The 21,324-nt window shown below is 43.0% G+C and overlaps 1 protein-coding gene across 1 annotated transcript in view; it reads left to right on the forward strand.

The window, feature by feature from the left end:
- Positions 1 to 21,324, forward strand: part of col5a3a (collagen, type V, alpha 3a) — a 99,429-nt gene that overhangs the window by 8,498 nt on the left and 69,607 nt on the right. Inside the window, exons 2-4 of the mRNA XM_072675290.1 lie at positions 8,260 to 8,427; positions 10,284 to 10,500; positions 12,844 to 13,006. Coding sequence (XP_072531391.1) covers positions 8,260 to 8,427; positions 10,284 to 10,500; positions 12,844 to 13,006 — 548 coding nt within the window. The remainder of the gene's footprint in view (positions 1 to 8,259; positions 8,428 to 10,283; positions 10,501 to 12,843; positions 13,007 to 21,324) is intronic.

A 21,324-nucleotide genomic window follows, 5' to 3' on the forward strand; every position in this document is an offset into this window, starting at 1 on the left:
CCCTATTCCCTGCTAATGTTAGCTAACCTGCCACCCATAAACAGGTAAACACTATGTAATTGTTATGATATGTCCTAGCAAAACAAAAAGAGTAGCACTGCCTCAGCTGGCAGCAGTGGAGTGATTTCTGAGTGAAGCTATGCTTAGCTTGGTGCTACCTTAGCAATTAGCAGGCCGGCTAACGAGCCTGCCATAAACAGTAAAGACACAAAAGGCCTTTCCTGACTGTCCGCATTTGACGTTTCCTGTCTGGGAAAACCCTTTGTGATGAATGCATTCAGCTACTTTGAACCCAGCACCCATTGCTGACACACATGTGCAAATGCACGCACATAGCTTGTCTAGTCCCTGTAGAGGAGTACTGCCGATAGACGAGGACTCTCTGGAGCAGATAAACATGAACCTGTTGGCCCCATGCTGCCTAATGCCAGGTGTGGGCTAGAGGGGTATAAAGCCCCCCAGCATGGAGCTGTGGATGATGGTTGGTGCTTCATTCAATACTTTTGGGATAATCCTGTAGGAAGTCATTAGAGTTCATGAACATGTACATAGGGAACATGGAGTTAGGGAGGTAGCACGGAGTTAAGGAATTCGTCTGCCCTCATGACCCTATTTTTGTGGCTTTACTGTGACTGAGACCCATTCACACCTGGTCACTTTATGCGTCTTGAGTATCAGGAGAAGGCCAAGCCACATAAAAGTGCACCCGAGATGCATTGAGAAATTCCATTTACATTTATGGCATTTAGCAGACGCTCTTATCCAGAGCGACTTACAAAAGTGCTTTGCTATTTACCCAAGAAAAACCTCAGCTAGTTAGAATAGACCAATAGTTCAAAGATACCTCTAAGCTTTAGACATTACTAAGCACAAGACAATAAGGTGACCATAGTACTCTGCTATTCGTCCAAGTACTCTCTGAAGAGGAGGGTCTTCAGTCTGTGTTTGAAGACAGCGCTCGACTCGGCCGTTCTGAAACCCAGGGGAAGCTCGTTCCACCACTTTGGTGCAGGACAGAAAAAAGCCTGGACGCTTGTCTTCCGCGGATTTTGAGGGATGGAGGGTCGAGCCGAGCCGTACTTGAAGCTCGAAGGGCTCTAGGTGCGGATCGTCTTTTGACCAGATGCCATCAAGACATCCCACAACTAGATTTCAGTCTGATTAAACAGAGACTCATTTGACCAGCCAGGGTAAATGCATGTGGCTAAAATCCGATCAGCATACAGTCCAGACGGAAGTCGCATGAAGCGACCAGGTGTAAACCGAGTCAGAGTCAATAAAAGCCGTATGGGGAGGACGCCAGCAGACTAGCCACGGGGGCTGATGAGCTTCATTATTTGGGATTCATCAGAAGTCGGTCAACTCTGAATAATGTCTTCAGAAAGTTAATGCATTCCGAATAACTTGGAAAACTTGGAAAGCGAATGTTCCTTTCAAGCCCTGTCAATCTTTGATCAGAGATAATGGTTATCTGAGGTGATACTGGCAAGCAGCCTCTTCTGAATAGTGCACAAACCTGCAGGGGAGGACACACCCAGGCAGGTGTATCGCAGCAGAGTGAGGGTATGTGTATAAAGGAGGTGTCTCCGACTGAGCGCCACGCACTGAAAATGAGATATACAGAGTACAAGATATGAGACGTCCTTCGAATCCGAAAGATCCAGAAGGTGCACAGAGGTAGTGCTGCCTCAGGCCACACAGAATTGGCTTGAGGTGCTAAAGAAATGTGGATGATGAGCCAGGTTTGAAGTTTCTACTTTACTTTTTGCTCTGGATCTATGAGACTGTCGTAGCTAACAAGCTAAAGCCAGCCGCCTATGAAAGCACTAGTATACACGATATTTCGGGCACGTCTCGTTCTCCTGCCTCTGTAACAATGTGGCCTGTAAATTGCTCTGGTTGAGCCAAAATCTAATAGAAGGCCTTCCCTGGACAATAAAGACAGTTACTCCAACTAAAGCACTCCTTTTAACACCCTTGATTTTAGAAGAAACTATAAATGAGCAGTTGTCCCAATACTTTTGTCCATATTGTGTATGTGCCTTACACAGTCTAGATTTGCAGTGGGTTATTGTAAATAGTTGAGGATTCCCTTGTTTTCTGTTCAAACCATGCAAGGCTACCGGAGATAGTTATCCTTTGCTAGTCTATAGTTACCATGCTAGTCTAAAGAGCTGTGACCTTCAGTAATGGTCAAACGAAAGAAGGGCCGGTTGGGGGCTAATCAAGCCACAGGTAAGAGACGTAGTTGAAGAAGGCCATTGACTGAAGTGATGGAACCATACGTAATCCTAAGGTGGAATTCTCATGATAGATAGATATATACTTTATTGATCCCAAAGGATGCTACGAATTCTGAGTCAAACATGTACACTTTCAGACTTTGGCAATAGCTGAATGACCATGTGACCATCTCTAGGTTAGTACCTAGTAACGCCTATATTGATACAGAGCAAAATTATAGAAGGAAACTTCGGACACTAAACACATCTTTCCTGTTTAAGTACATTTATTTGTACACAATTTTCCTCCATAATTTTAGATAGCCAATTATCCAACCCACTCGTTAGTACTCCCCCCATCACATGTAATGCTCCCAACACTGGGAGGGTGAGGACTGATACATGCCTCCTCCGACACATGCACAACCAGACACCTCTGGTTTAACTGCCGCCGATGCAGCGTCACTGTGCAACCAATGCGCTCTGGTGCAACGGTTAGCAAACGCCTGTGCCGGCCAGCCCCCCAAGAGAGAGAGCAAGGCCAGTTGTGCTCTCTCTGGCTCCGGCTGCTGATGGCAAGCAGCAGATCAACTACTTTTGGCAAAGGATTGAATATTTGCTTGGATTTTTGTCAAGGGTCAGTTCTTGACTCCGAGTCTAGCACCCCGCCAGGAGTCGAGGACTCCAATTTGATGACTGTGGGGGAAGAGAATTCCCCAGGCTTGTGCAAAGGCGAGAAGCCAGGCTAGGTGAACCAAGCTAGAGATTCACTATTGGAGTTCTGTGTGACAGCACCATGTCCTGTTGCGACATTGGGAAAACTTGCAGCCCTGTGATTTATTTTCAGCCATCCCTGCTTTTAAACAGCTCTCAAGCTCTTTATGCAGTCATCATTACGTCTATAAACCATTTCGAATTAATTGAGGACATCAAGTATCTCTAAATGAGAGAATGAGAGCTGCAGAGCTGGTTGTATTTATAAAGATCTGGAAACCACAACCCGGACTGTTGTCATTCCGCCCTCTTTTTGATGACGACGCTCAAGTCAAGTGATTCATATTAACCATAAATTTCAGCTGCTTCCAAATTGAATTTGGTTGATTTAATCAAGGACACCAGTGCAACCGTTTTATGCAGCTGGTTCGGGGCCGAAAAAGGACATGACGCCGCTTTTCCCCGGTGAAGAACGAAAAATGCTCACTATGAAAGTGTAAACATCGTAGAGGAGCACTGTTCAAATTTCCTCTCAGAGGAGGCATCTCGGCTCTCGTTCCCAGTCCCGTTGTCCTGTTTTTAATGGCATGTGGAATTGCTGAGGGCAGAGGTCGCATATTCGACAGTGCCATGTTATTGTGAGCCAGTCAAAGCTCCAGTTACTCAGAATGTAGAGACGAGCAGGAAAGAAACTACTGTGGGGGGGTTTATGGAGATAAACAAGGTCAAGTAAAGCATCTTTTACTGTTCCCATAAAGTTTGGACTGAATTCAGACAGATTGAACCTGAAGACTGTTTTTGTTCCGCTGAAGTGTTTGAATGGCTGAGTTGTGTGTATATTCTAGCTGTATAATTTTAATCTCCCTCTTAGTGCCGGTAACATAGTATCATTTCGAAGCATGTAAACAACTCACACTGAGAGCTAGCCAGGCTAAACTACAGCCTCCACATGGAAGCATTAGTCGTAATGTATTGTTACAGAGTGCCTAAAGTAAACAATAGGAGAACTCTGTTCCCTATATTATTCTTAATTATTATAATTTATTATAATTATAATATTAATTTTTTTTTTTTAATGTTTTTTAATTTTTAATGTAGAGAAGACAAATGAAAATGTTACTAATTACATATATATGTAATTACGTATTTATGTATTACATATATATTATGTATATAAATATATATATATATATATTATAATAATAATTATATTATAATATATATATATATATGTAATACATAATTAAATATGTTTTATTATGTATATATATATATATATATATATATATATATATATATATAATTTTTTGGCAAATTACCCAACCTACTCTCCCCCATCACATCAATGGGACAAGCCACCGAACTGCTGCCAATGTGACATCACCGGGCAAACCAAAGTGCTCAGAGGAGATCGCTGGGTACCTGGCACTGATGCATTGGCTAGCCGACAGCCATGCTAGCCAGCATCTCACTAAAGTGTTCATAAGGCTAATTGTGCCCTCTCAGGCTCCGGCTGCTGATGGCAGGCAGCAGAGATGCAATCTAATGATCCTCGGGTCACAGTAGCAGGGCTTAAGTCTGCTGGAGCACTCAGAGCCCTTATAACTAATTATTATTATTATTATTATGATGCAGATATTTTCATGTATTTAGATACGAAAGCTTACATGCTTCAAACTACTTGGAATTCTATTGAAATAATTGCTAAATTCGCTTTGATTTCCCAGGCCTTTTTTAGCCTCTAAGGCCCCATCTTTATGACAAAAATAAATAAATACGGAAGAAAAAAATAAAACCGCTTCACCAAAGCTACATAGTGCAGACAGCAGCGTTCTGAGCCTGGAGTAGCAATGATAGAGACCCTGTTATCCCTATCACAGGTCAGGGGAGCATCACAATGATTTTAAAGCTGCTATTCTAAGGTAAAAATGCTACATACGGTTGCTTAACCTTGCTCTCGAAAGGTGTTAAACAGGACTCATGGTCAGTTGTTTTCAGGGAGAGATGCCGGGAACTGATTCTGTTTGGAACACCGTGCTCCGCATAGTTTTCATAATTAGGCTACACTGCATGCAGTTCAAGAAGCTGCCTGCCTACCAACTACCTCTCCCCTACCCACCTGTTCATGCATGCATGTGTGTGTGTGTGAAAGAAAGAAGCTGGTAGATAAGAAAGCCAGCCTTGCTCTTAGCACTCTACTACTAACCCCCCACATCAGCCACGTGCGTACAGTATATTTACATGACCTACACAACAGTCAAACATTTCCTGGCCAGATTGATGCGAATGAACGCAGCGTCCATAAACCATCTGGGTGCACCAGGGTGGGAGTGTTAGCATATGCGGGCGCAAAGTTTGATGGCTGTGTTTGGAAGGAGCCCTGCAATTATTGTATTTACAGGCGTCGTTTATTGCTTCGTATCAAAGTAGAACCCTGTGTGAAGCACCTTTAAATCAATACCTGATGTTTTATGTTTTCCATTGTGTTGCAGCCTGCCTCTTTCTCCCTCCGCGCATCTCCCACTATTTAGGCTGTTGCCATGCCTTGCGTCGCTCTGCGCGAAGGCCCTGAATAAAAGGCATCTGCTAAGCAAATAAATAACGCCATAAAATTCCAGCCGTGCTTCGCCAGCCAGCAGTGGCCTGGCATGGGCAAACTCTTCCCACATGTTTAATTAACGCAGGGGGGAGAAAGGAACACTGAAAGGAGGGGGTGGAGGGTGGGAGGCCAAATTGGAATTAGGGTCATCATGTCCATCGTAAACAGCTTTAGAGGCCAAAACCTGAGCACAGGCTGCTCCCAGCGCAAATATGGCCTCAATAGCCCTATATGATATGTACAGAAATACCATAGCACGATTATATTCCTATGATCAAGCATTATTTAGGGTACCCATTACTTTTTTAAAGGCCAAAGAATGGTCGTAACTAGGCATGCAAAAAAAATCAGTTTATTTCCAGCGTTCCAAAACACTTTATTGGAAAAATGATAAAGAATGAACCTTTTAAAAACACAAATAACACAGAAAAGTCACAGAGAACACCCACCATTTATTAAATCAGTGGAAACAGCAGTTAAATACAAGTTATTCATTGTTCCAGAGATGTTTCTGAGGAGATCAGATCCAAGGCATTCCACTTACATAAGACATGAGAAAGGCCAAAGGAAAATAAGAGAAAGAGAGAGTTCCCAAAACTGATTCAAGTGTTAAACTGAAAATGGGACCTCTAAGAACTATGCAAGACCTGCTAGACCAAAACGCTCTCCCACCAGATGAACAACATTTAAAGCTCCCATCTTTTGAGACAGAGAAGAAAATCAAGCTCCTGTCTCGCTTCAAGATCTGATCAGTGTCCATCCTTCTCCTGTGAGAAGACAACCCAGCACTGTGGCTCTGAAAGCTGATCAGCTGAAGGTGAAGCTGATAAGATCTTACAGAGGAAAACAGACAAAGCAGAAGAACGTCTGATCAAACCACGCATCTGAAGCTGCTTCTGTTCTCAGGACAATGGGCTGACAACCCCAGAGTCCAGACCTCAGCATCATTGAACGTGTTTGTGGTTGCTTGGAGGGTCAGAAGCAGAAAATGCTTACTGGAGGTGTGGAAAGAACCTGAAGAACTGACAGTGAGTCTCTTGACTAGAAGATTGGTGGATATATAAAGGTGGACCCAATAAACACTGATATTAACTTCTAATATCTCCTCTCCTCTCAAAACATCTCCAGAACGCTCTCGGTTCATGGCTTGGTTACAGTGCCCACGCTACACGCTCAATTGGTTATACTGGGCAACCCCAGCTCCCAGTTGACCGCAAAATTGAGGGCAGATTTCCTTGCAGCCGCCTCCTAAAAGCAGTCGAGCAGCAATGCATGATTTATTCACGCGCAGAAGAGCGATCATAGCTGTGTCTGAGTGGAGGAGCTTTACAGACGCTGTAAAAGTGTTTCCCCATAACTTCCCCCGTGAATGGGCTTTACACTAGAGTAAACAGACGTTTGGAGAGGATGCTGGGGGAAGGGCCAGGGCCTGGGCAGACGAGTCTCCGATTGAAAAGAAGCCCCAGACAGGTGTCAGGTGTGGCTTAACTATCATCAGGCTAGACCGTGTCATAACTATATCCCATAATGACAGTCGGGGCTAGCCACCTGCAGGCCCAACTTTAACACAGCCGCGCCTTTGTGCTGCCAGAGAATGGAAGGCATGCGCCAGCAGTAAGGCTGTGTATTGGTAAGAACCTGCTAATACTATACATATACTATACTATACTATACTATGCTATACATATACTATACTATACTATACATATATTATACTATACTATACATATACTATACTATACCATTCTATTCTATACTATACTATACTATACTATACATATATTATACTATACTATACAATACTATACTATACCATTCTATTCTATACTAAACTATACATATACTATACTATACTATACATATACTATACTATACATATACTATACGTATACTATACTATACTATACATATACTATACTATACATATACTATACTATACGTATCGGCCTTTAGCAGACGCTCTTCTCCAGAGCGACTTATAAAAGTGCTTCACTGTTTACTCAGAAATTGCTTCTAAATGCAGAGGTCAGTATAGAGACCGCAATACTCTACACTACACTTTGCCCTAAGAACCCTTGGAAGAGGTTGGTCTTCAGTCGGCGTTAGAAGACAGCGAGTGATTTTGCCGTTCGGACACCCAGAGGAAGCTCGCGCCACCACTTTGATGCCGTGACAGAAAAAAGCCTGGATGCTTGTCTTCCGTGGATCTTGAAGGATTGCAGTCAAGCTGAGTCGTACTTGAAGCTTGAAGGGCTCATAGTCATAGTATAAAAAACACACCACCAGATACTTTGAGTAAAAGAGAAAGAATAATTATCCAATCAGAACAGTGGGATCTGAAGACACACAAAAAACGCACACACAGCATTGAGCTGTGGCGCAATGCAACTGTGCTCTTGGGAATGGTGGTTCTCCCTCCAATACCTTTGGGATGAGTTGTGGATGAGGTGACATGGCGATGATCTAACATCCTGACCTCACTTACACTCTTGTTGCTGAATGCAATCAAATCCTTACAGCAATGCTAGTAGAAAGCCTTTTTTCCCCCTGGACAATAGAGTCAGGATTAATTCTTTTTTTTTAAATACCTTTCATTTTAGAAGAAACAATGAATAGAGTCGGTGTCCAAATACTTTTGTCTACACAGTGCATATAAAAAGGGTAATGTTTGCTTGTGTGTGTGTGTGTCATGTTCTAACATGTGCTCTCGTCTGCTGTGTCCAGCCAATCTCATCGATGTCCTGCACTCACTGGAGCTGTCCGACCGCATGGAGGGCGTGTCCGTGGAGGCGGGGTTTTGCGCCCACAGGAAGGACACGGAGGGAGCAGACATGGCCTTCAGGATAGACAAAAAGATTCAGCTCAGCGCTCCCACCAGGCAGCTCTTCCCAGGTATGCTTATGTTGTTCCATAAGGATGAAACTGCATAAATCAACAGCCGTACTTCCGACATAAGGTCTGAGGCGCTAATTGGTGGGGGTATAACTTTCATTAGTTGTAAGCTAGAGTAGCTGTACTACTGCCAAGGAATTACAATTACATAATCAATTACATAGTCATCTAATGAATTACGTTTCCATCCTGTTTCCATTCTTTATCAACAGGTTACTTGTTGGGGCGTAGCTTCTTGTAATTAGTTGAGGCCTGGTCTTGGAGAGGACTCAATGTCTTTGGGTCTAGACCTTGAAATGTTAGCTATTGTGCTGTACTACTTAAGTCAGGTCTCAGTTTTTGGTTCTATTGCCATGGGATCCTTAGCATTTGTACTTGGTCTCGGACCCAATTCAGCTCTCCACTGAGACCAACGGCTGTATAAAACATCTACGTTTATCTGTATTTTCCTTCTTTTAAAAGTTCCAAAGAGTGCATATATCTTAAATATTTAAATTCCAGATACGGTTTTACACGCCCATTTACAACCCTGTTATTAGACCCTAGTATGAAGCTAGCCTGTTTTTTCCTTGTATGGTGGGCTCATGAATAATTACCTTTGATAAGCCCTGCTCTGTTTTGCTGGTTCGCAGCAAGGTGCTGTGTTGCACCGAAGCCACATAGCACAGCATACAACAGAATAGCATAGCGTAGCATACAATAGCATAGGCATACCTTTGTTCTTAGCACTGTAATAATCAGCTATAATAATCAGCTAGCCGGAGAGATGGTAAAGCTATGATTAGCTTTTCGTCTGGCGTGGATACCTAGTAGCCACCGTGGCTTTTGTGTCCTTGTGCACCATTTGTCATGTAGGACTAGAGCTCTGGTGTATGTAAACTATGGGGGCATAAATATTAATGAGCCAGGACTGTTATGTAACAGTTTTAGGGATTTGGAATTGGCCTGTTTTACCACTCTATTTTGCTTGGAAAATTGGAATTTGGATTAAAAAGGAAGAGAAATACAGATTTCCATACCAGGGACCCTCAAAATGTCATTTGAACCTGTTAATTCAGAGTGTAAATTGGACCTTAATGTAAACAAAGACTCAGAACTGGATTAGGGGTTAAAATAGCCGATATCCGATGCATTAAAAATGGGGCACCCCTTGTTAATTCTGCTGCCCGTTAGGGTTGTGATACATGTCACGTTACAGGGGCTACGATTCAATAGATTTTTTTTTAATTAAATTTGAGGGAAACTTAGCGCATAAAAAACGCCATCGTATTTATAACATCTGATTAAGAAACAAGTTGACTTTTTATCCAATCAGAACAGTGAGATCTGAAGACAGCACTGCTATCTAGTGGTCAGGAGGTTAATAACCACTGTGTGCCACCAATTTCTGCATATAAACTATTTAAAATATGTAAACTAATTAAATATTGATACAGTATCGCATAAAACATCAATTCTCAATACTTCAATATATCAGTATTTTCTTACCCATCTTCAATCCCGACTTGGTCTTGCTTTCGTTTGAGCTCAGCTCTGACTTGGTCTCGGCCCACTTTATCTTTATCGACTCCTCTATGCTTGATCTTGACTACTGTCTTGGTCTCGAGAGTAGTGGCCTAGAGTGCAACCCTAGCCTCGTTAGCCTCGTTTAGCCATGTTTATGCAGATTTTGGTATCTAACAATCTACTGTGTGAAATTAAAAGAGCAACAGAACAGATGTATGATTTCCTATTCCTCTCTCATACTGAATATCTTAATGCATCACAGAGTCAACAGATGCGCTCTGTGCTCACAGTTTCTGTGGGCTGGCGAATGAATAATGTCGCTAATCCTGTGGCTGTGATCCCTGTGCTAGCACATTCTGCTTTCCCTGAGGACTTCTCCCTGATGACCACGGTGCGAGCTAAGAAGAACACGCAGTTCTTCTTGCTGTCCATGTACGACCAGCACGGCGTGCAGCAGCTGGGCCTGGAGCTGGGCAGATCTCCTGTGTTCCTGTACGAAGACCAGAAGGGCCAGCCCACGCCTGACCTCTACCCTATTTTCAAGAAGATCAACCTTGCTGATGGAAAGTGAGTGCTGTTGTGCATTGGAGAGCAAAGTGCTGTGTCATCCTCAGGCAGTTACTTGGTTACATGAGGAACTACATTTACATTCTGTGTACATCGAGGTTAGCGTTCTCCTCCAAGCGTGTTTAGCTGTTAGCGGCAGCTTGAAGAGTTTTACTGGCTTCAACTGAGGAGAAATTTTCTACCTTCATTTTTAATTTCACAAGGCCCACTTTCCTGACTTTCTTGACTAATATGGAAATGTGGCATGTCTAAAGAATCACATGAATCACATTTTAATGATAGAAATAAAACAATATTTATCAAATAAAAACACATCAAACATGGACATATATATATATATATATATATTCTGTTGCATCTAGTCAACACTGACTCTTTAAAAATATGCACTTTTCCGGTTTATTACTCATAACGGGTAGGACGGAGCAATATAGCCAAATCCTGCTGAATTTCCACCTCTAGGGGGCGCTAGATGTTGCTGGAAATTCAGCAGGATTTGGCTATATTGCTCTGTCCTATGTCTAGTTTTGACTATATATATAATATAATATAATATTATATAATATTTAAGCATAAAAATTTACTTTTTGACATTGAATTAGGCAGTAATAGTTAAGATGTTTTTTCCTCCTTCTGTGAAGTTGCCATTTTGGAGATTTATTTTTTTTTGCAAGACAGCAGCAATATAATAAATAAAATAATTAAAAAATACTAGAACAAGTATAATGTAATATCATATATATATATATATATATATATATATATATATATATATATATATGCCCTCAGAATAGGCTTTCAATCCAGGTTATACATTTAGACAAAATGGACAAAAGTATTGGGACATCTGCTTATTTATTGTTCTTTCTGAAATGAAGGGTAATCAAGTCCATTCTGCTGAGAACACAGTTCCTCCACTGCTCTACAGCTCAATGCTGGGGGGCTTTACACATTGACATGGTATCAATAGGTTTATATGTTTATGTGCTCTAGAGAGTTATTTTCTACGGGCAATGTTTTTCTACTGGGACTAGACAAGCTATGTGTGTTTGCATTTGCACATCAATCACAGCAATGGCAGCAATTTAAAGTAGCTGAATGCATTGATTAGAAGGGGTGTCCACAAACATTTGGACATGTAGTGTACATACGGGTTACAATTCCATGTTTGAACTATAAGGAGCACCCACGTTGTGCTAACGTGTGTGTGTGTTCGTCAGGTAGAGAAGCATCGTTCACTTCACATACAGAAGGAGCTCTTATCATCTCATCGTGGGCTCTTATGTAGTTTATACTGGAGACTGGAGCAGCTACTTCAGGGTGCTCGAGAGAGAGAGCGCTCTCGTACTTCTGGGTTCTGTGCTGCAGCTTTCGTAGATAAACAGTGGTTGGTGCTCGTGAACCACTGCTGGACTTGTTTCTCCACGTCCAAGTGGACTGCATGGCCTCTCCGCCTTGCAAACACAATATAAACACAGCGTCTGCGATGATCTCTTACGACTCCAGTCTGGTTCCTTTGAGGTCTGAGGAATAATGTGTATTTAATTTTCCCCCGACATCTAAACAGCAATCACACCTAATAACACCTTCGTCGCACGCTGTGTCACGTGACACGAATTCCATCAGACACAGAACAACAAATCTGTGGAAGGAACTGTCTGCAGCATTTGTTCACACTGCACTGATCCATAACTCTTTATAAAGGCTTTACAGGGCCTTAGAGGGTCTTATTGACGGCCCCTCTTAGAATGAAGGGTTCTACACTTCCTTTTTGCTGGTGTATAGAGCACTTTTTGAAAGGTTCTACAAGGTTCAGCCATAACATTAAAACTGTCAAAGTTTCAATACCAATCAAAGAAAATACACCGTATGTCCAAATGCTTGTGGACACCCTATATTCTAATAAAAGCATTCAGCTACTTTAAGCTGCACCTATTGCTGACACAAATGTGCAAATTCACACACATACACACATACACAAAGCTTGTCTAGTCCCCGTAGAAAAGTACTGCCTATAGAATAGCAGGTGTGGGTATGTAGAATATGTGGGGTGGTGATCATCCAGCAAACATCCTGATCTCACAAATGCTCTTGTTGCTGAATGCAATCAAACCCTCACAGCATTCTCCTCCAAAATCTAGTAGAAAGCCTTCTCCCCTGGACAGTAGAGACAGTTACTTCAACAGAAGCTGGATAAAAAACAAAATAATAAAAAAAAAAAAAAAAATATATATATATATATATATATATATATATAAATGAATGAGCAAGTGTCCCAATACTTTTGTCCACATTGTATATCAGTGTTGCAAAGGTATTAACTTGGCTCTCCCCTCTTCTCAGATGGCACAGGATAGCATACAGTGTGGAGGGCAAGTCTGTGACTCTGTATCTCGACTGTAAGAAGGTCCAAACTCTGGAGCTGCTGCGTGGAGATGGTCCTGTGGTCAGCACAGAAGGGGTCACCGTCTTTGGAACGCGCCTGCTGGATGAGGAAGTGTTTGAGGTAAAGAAAGGCGTGCTGGTTTGGGGGCTAGGTATTTGGCGAGTTTCAGGTGTGTAATGCTGTAGATCATCCTGTATTATCAAACACGTACAGTACAGTACTCTTCAGACTTATGGCCACTTTTAGAGAAAAGCATGGCTGTGGGACGTTTCTCCAGAAGATGGGCCACTGATTGTGGCCTTCCCTAACATTGTGCTTTATGAGGAGTGTTTATTTTTTATTGATTTATTTAATAATTTCCAAATGTTTACCCAATTTTAGATATCCAATTACTCAACCCACTCGCTTGTTCTCTCTTCTCATCACATGTAATGCACCCAACAGTGGGAGGGTGAGGACAGACACATGCCCAACCAGCCTCCTCTTTTAGAACTGCAGCCGATGCATGGTCACCCAACTAACTGGCAACCGGGTACCCAGCTCTGTTGCATCGGTCAGCATCACAGCATGTGGAGAGAAAGGGAGAGAGAGGGAGAGAGACACCTTTCTCACCAGTTGTGCTCTCTCAGACTCCGGCTGCTGATGGCACGCAGCATGACCTGGGATTCGACCCTGCGATTTTGGGTCATCCTCAGGTCATAGTGGCAGTGCGTAGGCTGGGGTTACACTACACAATTTGTACCCAATTTGTAATTTAGCCCGATTCTCAGTCTTTATGAGTCTGTGCTGGTTGGCTCTAGTCTGTAGATTTCTCCATCTGCTATCTGTACAGACCAAGCTGACCCCGTCGTCCCACCCACAACCTCACCCAGAGGGGTTTTCCCCTGTCTTTAGCTTTTGGGACGTGTTCGGATCGGTTCAGCAGCAGGTTGACACGGCGTAGTGGATGATGCCTAGTCAGAAAGTCAGGAAGTGTGAGTTTCCGAGTCTGTCTATAATCTGCTAGCACTTTAATAGTTGTGTACTGTACCCAGGGTTTATGTCCGCTGGACCACTCTGAGCCCTTATAATGTGTGTTTGTAATATCGTACATGGTGTGTTCACAGATAATTGAATGAGTCAGCTGAAACCTGAGCGGTTCAGCCAAACTTTGGCAGAAAGGCTCAATTGAAAACAGGTGTCGAATATTTTTTCTGGACTATATTTGTTAGACATAATCTAGCTCATGGAGTTGTTCTTTCTTGGCTTGGTGAGTGATGGGTATGTTTTTTTTTCTGTCCTACAGATTTGTTGCGTTGGTAGGTATTTAACTGCTTACAGCTGTCTGGATGGTGGCTTTTCATGTATGCACTGAACTGCTATTTTAAGGCTGCAGCTAGAAAGTGTATAATAATAAAAATAAAGACAAAGAAAGCATTAACATGCAGCCTGAGATGTAATGGAAAGACTGCCCATACACTGTTAGGGCAAGACCAAAAGGTTGGCAGTGTTGGTGTTGAAGTAGTGACGACTTTTTAGTTAATGTTTCTGGACACTGTAGAGACAAAAGTATTGGGACACCTGCTCTTTCATTGTTTATCCTGAGTTCATCCTGCTTTTGTGGGAGTAACTGTCTCTACTGTCGAGGGAAGAAGGCAGTGGTGGCTCAGCGCTTAGAGCACCGGGCTATCGGCTATAACAGGGTTGTGGGTTCGATTCCCGGGCTCGGCAAGCTGCCGCTGTTGGGCCCTTGAGCAAGGCCCTTTACCCACTCTGCTCCCCGGGTGCTATAGTTGGCTGCCCACCGCTCTGGGGGTGTATGTGCTCACTGCCCCTAGTGTGTTCGCTACCACAGATGGGTTAAATGCGGAGGACACATCTTGCTGTACAGTGACAAATACGTGCACCTTTACCTTTTCTACTAGATTTCATTGCTTCTCTTCACATTGCCAACTCCCCAACTCATCCAGTACATTAAAAGTACTGGATAGAGCATTATAATTTCCAGAGAAGACACTTCCACTGCTCCACGGCACAATGCTGGGAGGCATCGTACCTCTCAGCCCACACCTGGCATTAGGCATGGTGCCAATAGGTTCCTGTTTATGTCCTATTCTATTGGCAGTATCTCGACAGAGACTAGACAAACTGTGTGGGTGTGCATTTGCACATCTGTGTAAGCAATTGGTGCAACTTACAGTAGCTGAATGCACGCATTGCAAGAGGTGTCCACAAACATTTAATGGGACATGTAATTGGCAGGTGTCCCAATACTTTTGTCCATATGAGATAAGGCTGGATTGGAAGCCTTTTCTGAGGGTTCATGGCTGTAGGTGCTGTTCAGGCTTGTTTAGGGTTTGTTGCCACTGCTGTGATTGCGTTTGCTCTATCAGAGAGTTGTTTGTTGACATCTGTCCTGTGGAAAGACTCGAGAACCGTTCTACTTCACCGTTCTATAAAAGCCAGACTGTTTCAATGAGGCCCAGAAGATGACTTCAGATGCTCCAGACATCAATCACATCACTGCAACCGGGAACCGCTTAAGGCATTGGCGGATCTGTCCTTTAGTGTTTATCCCCATGACAACTCGCACCCGGGTGAGGGAACTCGTCAGTCTTCGTCGTACTCTTAGGGCCAGGTCAGAGGTCAGATATTTGAGGAGCATGGAGTTTGTCAAAGCCCCTTTCAAGCGATGGGATTAATGGGCTATATAATTTGGGGCCTTTAAAAAGGTGAGACTGTGCTGTGGCTGTGTGTATGTGTATGTGTGTGTGAGAGAGAGAGGGAGAGAATGCCTCAATCTGTGTATTAGCATAGTTGGAGGCTGAGCTTGCTCTAAGTTGACCTGCATGACTCTAAGCGCTTGTTGTTGCTTGTGCAGCTCATCGAAAGGTTAACCAGAAACGGAGAGGGAGCGCAAATCCCTTCAGTCATCTGGTCCCCAGGGCGTGCAGTCGGAGTGTGTTTGTGTGTGTGTGGTGCAGTGTGTTTGGTTAGCGACACTCCAAATCACCCTGCTTGCTATCTCTCTCTTTCTTTTCCCTCCAGACACCAGCCCAGCCCTCCGGCCCCATTAGGCTTGCATGTTTTAACCCTCAGAAAGACGCTGTTATCAGTGTTGGGGCTTAAAGAGATACTTCACCCAAAAATGGCTGAGGAGGTGAAGAGGCTTTGTGGCTGATAGCAGTGCAGATGGTAGGGGGCTAACATTCTGATAAGTCAATATCATTTTGGGAGCCTGTGTACACTGCAGCCTCAGCTTTCTGTTCTTGGCTGATGGTTATAGAAATGCTCAGTCTATCCTCCTAAATCCAAAATTTAGCAATCTGACGTCCTATTAAACCACCCTGTCCCATCCCTTTTAATTTATTACTGGTTCTATTCATCAGAGGGGGTCAGGAGGCTTCCTACCATGAAGTAGAATCCACCTGAACCCCAGCCCAGTTCTCTCATGAGTTATCTCCCATCTCTTACAGTCTCCTCCCATATTATCATAGGTTGATGGCATGGTCTGAACTAGCAAACTGGGTATCGCTCTGCAGTTCATTAAACAACTTTGGCAATGGCCAATTTCACCTTCGGAAAGTTATAGAAATACTCAGTCCAATCTAATTTCATATTCCAGTAGTTTACTTAACCCTATTAAACTCAACGCAATTTATTCAGAGACTTTAATGATGGTCCTCTTCAAGGGCAAAAATCTGCATAATTCAGTGGTTAAAACATAAATAAAGTAATTCAAAATGGTTTGATGTAAAACCAATCAAGCTTAATTAGGCCAGGCTAGATTTTTCCTGTCTTTAACTGTCTAGTATTTGTAAGCCTGTGACCATTGCAGCCTCAGCTTTCTGTTCTTGGCTGACAGCTATAGAAATACTCAGTCTTTCAAATTTTATCAAATTTTATACACCAATAGTTTTATTCAACTTTATGAAAGTGTGTGTCTCACTGGCCATCCATTCAGAGGCTTTGCTGATGGCCTTTTTAAAGGGGAAATCCACCCATTTTTCTACATTTAAGCATAATTCAGTGGTTGAGACTTAAGCAAAATCATTTGGTTTGATGTAAAAACTATCCAGACTGATTAGACCAGGAGTTTTTCCTGTCTACATCTGTCTAGCATTGACAAGCCTGTGCCCACTGCAGCCTCAGCTTTCTGTTCTTGGCTGAAAGTCACATAGTAGGATTAGTTACCCCTATAAAACTAAGGGTTTCTCTGGTAGTCAATTCATCCAGTGGCCTCTTTAAAGGGGAAATCCACCCATTTTTCTAAATCAACAAAGTCATTCAGAGTAGTTCAGTGTAAATGAACACTGCAGAGAAACCTTCCAACTCAGAATTGCTCACAGTGTTAGTAATGGGAACCTAGAGGTAATGTCTGCAAAACACCAATATAGCTGTTTTTGTCTTTAACCTGTTTTACTTAAATAATATCATAAAACTGTGTCTCAGTCACCAGACAGTGCATTTAGCTTTTAAAGACATTGAACCTTCCTAGACGTCTGGTTCACCCCTGCTATGAGCAATTCTGACTCAGTAACTTTCTCTGGAACAGAGCACTTCACATCAAACCACTGTAAACGACCTTAATTATATCTCAACCATTTAATTATGCAGGAACTTCCTGTTTAACACGTTTAAATCTATAAGCCAGGAGGTAGATAGTGCTCTTTTTATGCTAACATATTTTTTATCACTGTTAAAAGATGCAAGGCTACCTTTATTGTTGGATGCGGTATATTTTTTCTGGGCTTTTTGATCTTTTTTGGATATTTCATGTGGCTATTTGATATTTGTTTATGGTTTTTAGCTATTATTGAATAAAAGCATGTCAGCCCCAACTGTATCATGCAAATGACATCATGCCAACTGCTCCCCATCAGCCCTTCTTATTCATTGCATTCTAGTATGCTAGCATTTTTGCATGTACTAGCATTGCTGGGCTGGCCACACGCTTCAGGCCTTCCTCCTCCTTCATCACTCACAAAACCAGATGTTTCTGGACATCCACTGCAGGCCATGCCACGCCCCCTCCAGCTGCCCCTGCAATAATTTAATCTCCTTGACTCATCCCACATTGTGGCTTAACCTCGCAAACCACCCATTAGTGCCCTACTCCCACTCCCCTCAGAAAACTTTCACCTTACTTGCCCCTTTTGGTACCACACACACACACACACACACACACACACACACACACACACACACACCTCCATAAAACTCCATTCCTTTCCAGAACAGTTCTCTCAATCCTTGCAGACCTCAGCACCCATCCTCTTGTTCTTTCCACAACACCTCCGCCTGGGCGATGATTAAGAGTCTCCACCGCTCTTAAAAAGCAAGCTTGCACTGCTCATTCTTCATGCAGAGCAACTGTCTGGAACAAACGATGACTAATTCCCCTCAAGTACCACACTGTTGTCCTTAAGCCTACGCTCCTTCCACTCGATCTTACCACACTTATTTTACAAGCCCAGTTCCCACTAATCTCAGGAGACAATGGAGCTAGAGGGGGCACAACGCATTGGTAGGTGTTATCGCAACATCGACCCTTGCAGTGCCATTCACTTAGTTGTGTTGTTTAGTTTTTGGAACCATCACAGGTGCTAGTCTTTGGTCTTTGGATGTCTGAATGAGTCAAGGCATTCACATGATTCAACAAGCTTAAATAATTGATGTCTAAAGTCCAGAGGTTCCACCAGGGGGTCCTCCAGGGGTTCCACCAAGTGTCCTTTTTATTTTCTGACCCATCACAGCCATTACAGATGTTGATCTTTGGTCTTTGGATGAGTCAAGGCATTCACTCAATCCAACAAGTTTAAAAAATAGTCCAAAAGAGTCAGACCAAACTTTAACCAACGTTTTTTTAGATATACAGTCTTTAAAAGGAGTTCTTTCTATTTTTTGACCTATCACAGACCATGTTCTCCTTTGATCTTTGGATGTCTGGATGAGTCAAGACATTCACATGATCCAACAAGCTTAAATAATTGATGTCTAAAGTCAAGAGGTTCCACCAGAGGTTTCACCCGCACTTCCACTAAGGGTTCTTTTTCATTTTATGACCCATCACAGATGTTGACCTTTGCTCTTTGGATGTCGGGATGAGTCAGGGCAATCACATGATCCAACAAGCTTAAATAATTTGAAGTCCAGAGGTTCCACCAAGGGTTCCACCAAGCGTCCAAGGGTCCTTTTTTAATTTTTTGACCCATCACAGCCATCACAGATGTTGACCTTTGGTCTTTGGATGAGTCCTGGCATTCACTTGATCCAGCAAGCCTAAATAATTGAGTCTAAGATCATGCAGGCCAAACCTTACAGACCATCGTTTTTGAAGATACACAGTCTTTAAAAAAGGGTTCCACTATAGGTTCTTTCAGCACTGCCACCAAGACCTACATTTGGTTCTCTCAACAAACATGGTCATGTTAAACCACTATTTAAGACTCTATTAGTTTCTATTAGTAACCCTCAAACTGAGTGTCTCACTGGCAGGCCATATATACATTTTAGCAATGCCCTCTTTATTGACAGGCCAAGCATTAACCACTGTCTTCAAAAAGGGTTCCAAAAAGGGTTCTTTCAGCGATTAAAGGGTTCTTTTCCCCTATCTGTCCTTCTTGCATCTGGGCCGGCCCGCTGTGAGGGCGAGGCTGGTACCAGGGGATACAGGAGGAAGGCCTGTATGTGGGACGTTTCCCAGGCTCCTCAGTGCAGGCGGCATCCGGGGGGGCTGTGTTCTGGTCCAGTTCCTTTAGCGTGGGAGAGTGGCCAGTGAGCCTAGGGATTGTGGTCAGGGCTAATGCCTCTATTACTTACAGATTGGCTGCGATTTGCAAAAAAAAAAAGAGAGAGAAAGCTTGTGAACTTGAACTTAGTTCTACATAACACATCATCACATCTGCAGGGCTGAATGAAATACCCGAGCCTGTCTCGGAGCTGTTTGTGTGTTTTGGAAAATTGAGTGCCCAGATAAGATCCAGCTGAGTGCGGGATTGGGTATTGTATTGTATGTGTGTGTGTGTGTGTGTGTGTGTGAGTGTGTGTGTGGTGATATGCTTTGATGGTAAAGAGCTCTCAGTAATGATTGTGTTTTCCTGTATCTCAAAAACAGCATAGGAACAAGTTGTGGATTGGCTACCATCTTGATCTGAGGGCTTATGTATAAATGTTTGATGGACAGTAATAAAATACAGGCAGTTGTGTTTAATAGGGGGCATTTACACCCCTTTTCCTCAAGTTACACACTTCCCTGTGATGATTTCCACCTTGTCAGAATGGCCAGCTTTAATGCCTGTTCCTTTGAATGATAATAAGCAACTGATCACCATGCCCCACAAACCCCACCCCTTTTCATCACTCCTCTTCACTGGATAGATTAAGGGTCCTATTTTAGCGATCTTTAATAGAGCCGCCAACCCTGCACTGTGCAGCTTCATTTAGGGCGTGTAGGGGTTGTTAATAAGGAACGGGGGTGTACACGCGCCTGTGCTGACAATTCACTGTCAAGATAGCAATGAACGACTCTTGACGTCTGCCTAGGTTGTTTTCAGTCAGTGGTGCTCCTGTGTTTTCCGTTGAGAAAATAGCAATACGGTAGAAATTGACCTGAACCCACCTCAAGACCACCACGCCCATCGGCTTAGATATATTGCAATTAAAACGACGCATACGGCAGCCGTGGAAATAGACTGTTGGTGGGGTGTAAGATAGCAATAAGCATTGCGACAGGTGTAACATAGGGCCCAAAGTCTATCTTCATTTGTCCCTGTTTGTCCATGTCCCACTAGCTAGCTAATATTTACTCCACCTTGAGTACATTTTCAAAATAGCTAAAAAAACCACACCCTGCCTTTTGAAACTCTGCTATCACAACGGAAGTGGGTGGAGCTACTCAGATGGGGTGGGTATAATTCTGAACAGCATGTGAAATATTTGGTTTAGTAAGAGTGTTGTGTTATTTCGCAGTCTGTGGGCTGATAGGCAGCCGTTAAGGTCAATTGGGTCCAGTTTTTGACACTGAATTTCAATGTAAAATATCCTGCCTTTACCCCTCTACTTTCTGCAGTGTGATTGGCTCGCACAAATTTCACAAAACCCCGCCCTTTCAAAATACTGATTTTCCCACCACTTCAAAAGAGCTATTGAATTCTATTGAAGTAGTAGGTGCACTCCAGTATCTGCCAGTATCTGCCTGTGCTGGTTGTGCCATGTGGCAATAGTTCTCTAAAGTAGCACTTCACAAACCCTGGCCAAGGTCTTTCCAAAACCTGCCTGCAAATCTCAGAAGTCTCAGGGAAACATCATGGTACATACTGTGCTATATTCTGCCCTACTGTCCACCCTTAGTGTAGAATTGTGGTAACAGCTTGGCCAGGTTTTGAGTCCTTGAGTGGTCAAGCATTGACTGTCCTCTGCCGTCCTCCTACATACGAAAGGGACATTACTTACATTAC

This window comes from Salminus brasiliensis, chromosome 3 (assembly GCF_030463535.1).
Source record: "Salminus brasiliensis chromosome 3, fSalBra1.hap2, whole genome shotgun sequence".
Classification (NCBI taxonomy): Eukaryota; Metazoa; Chordata; class Actinopteri; order Characiformes; family Bryconidae; genus Salminus; species Salminus brasiliensis.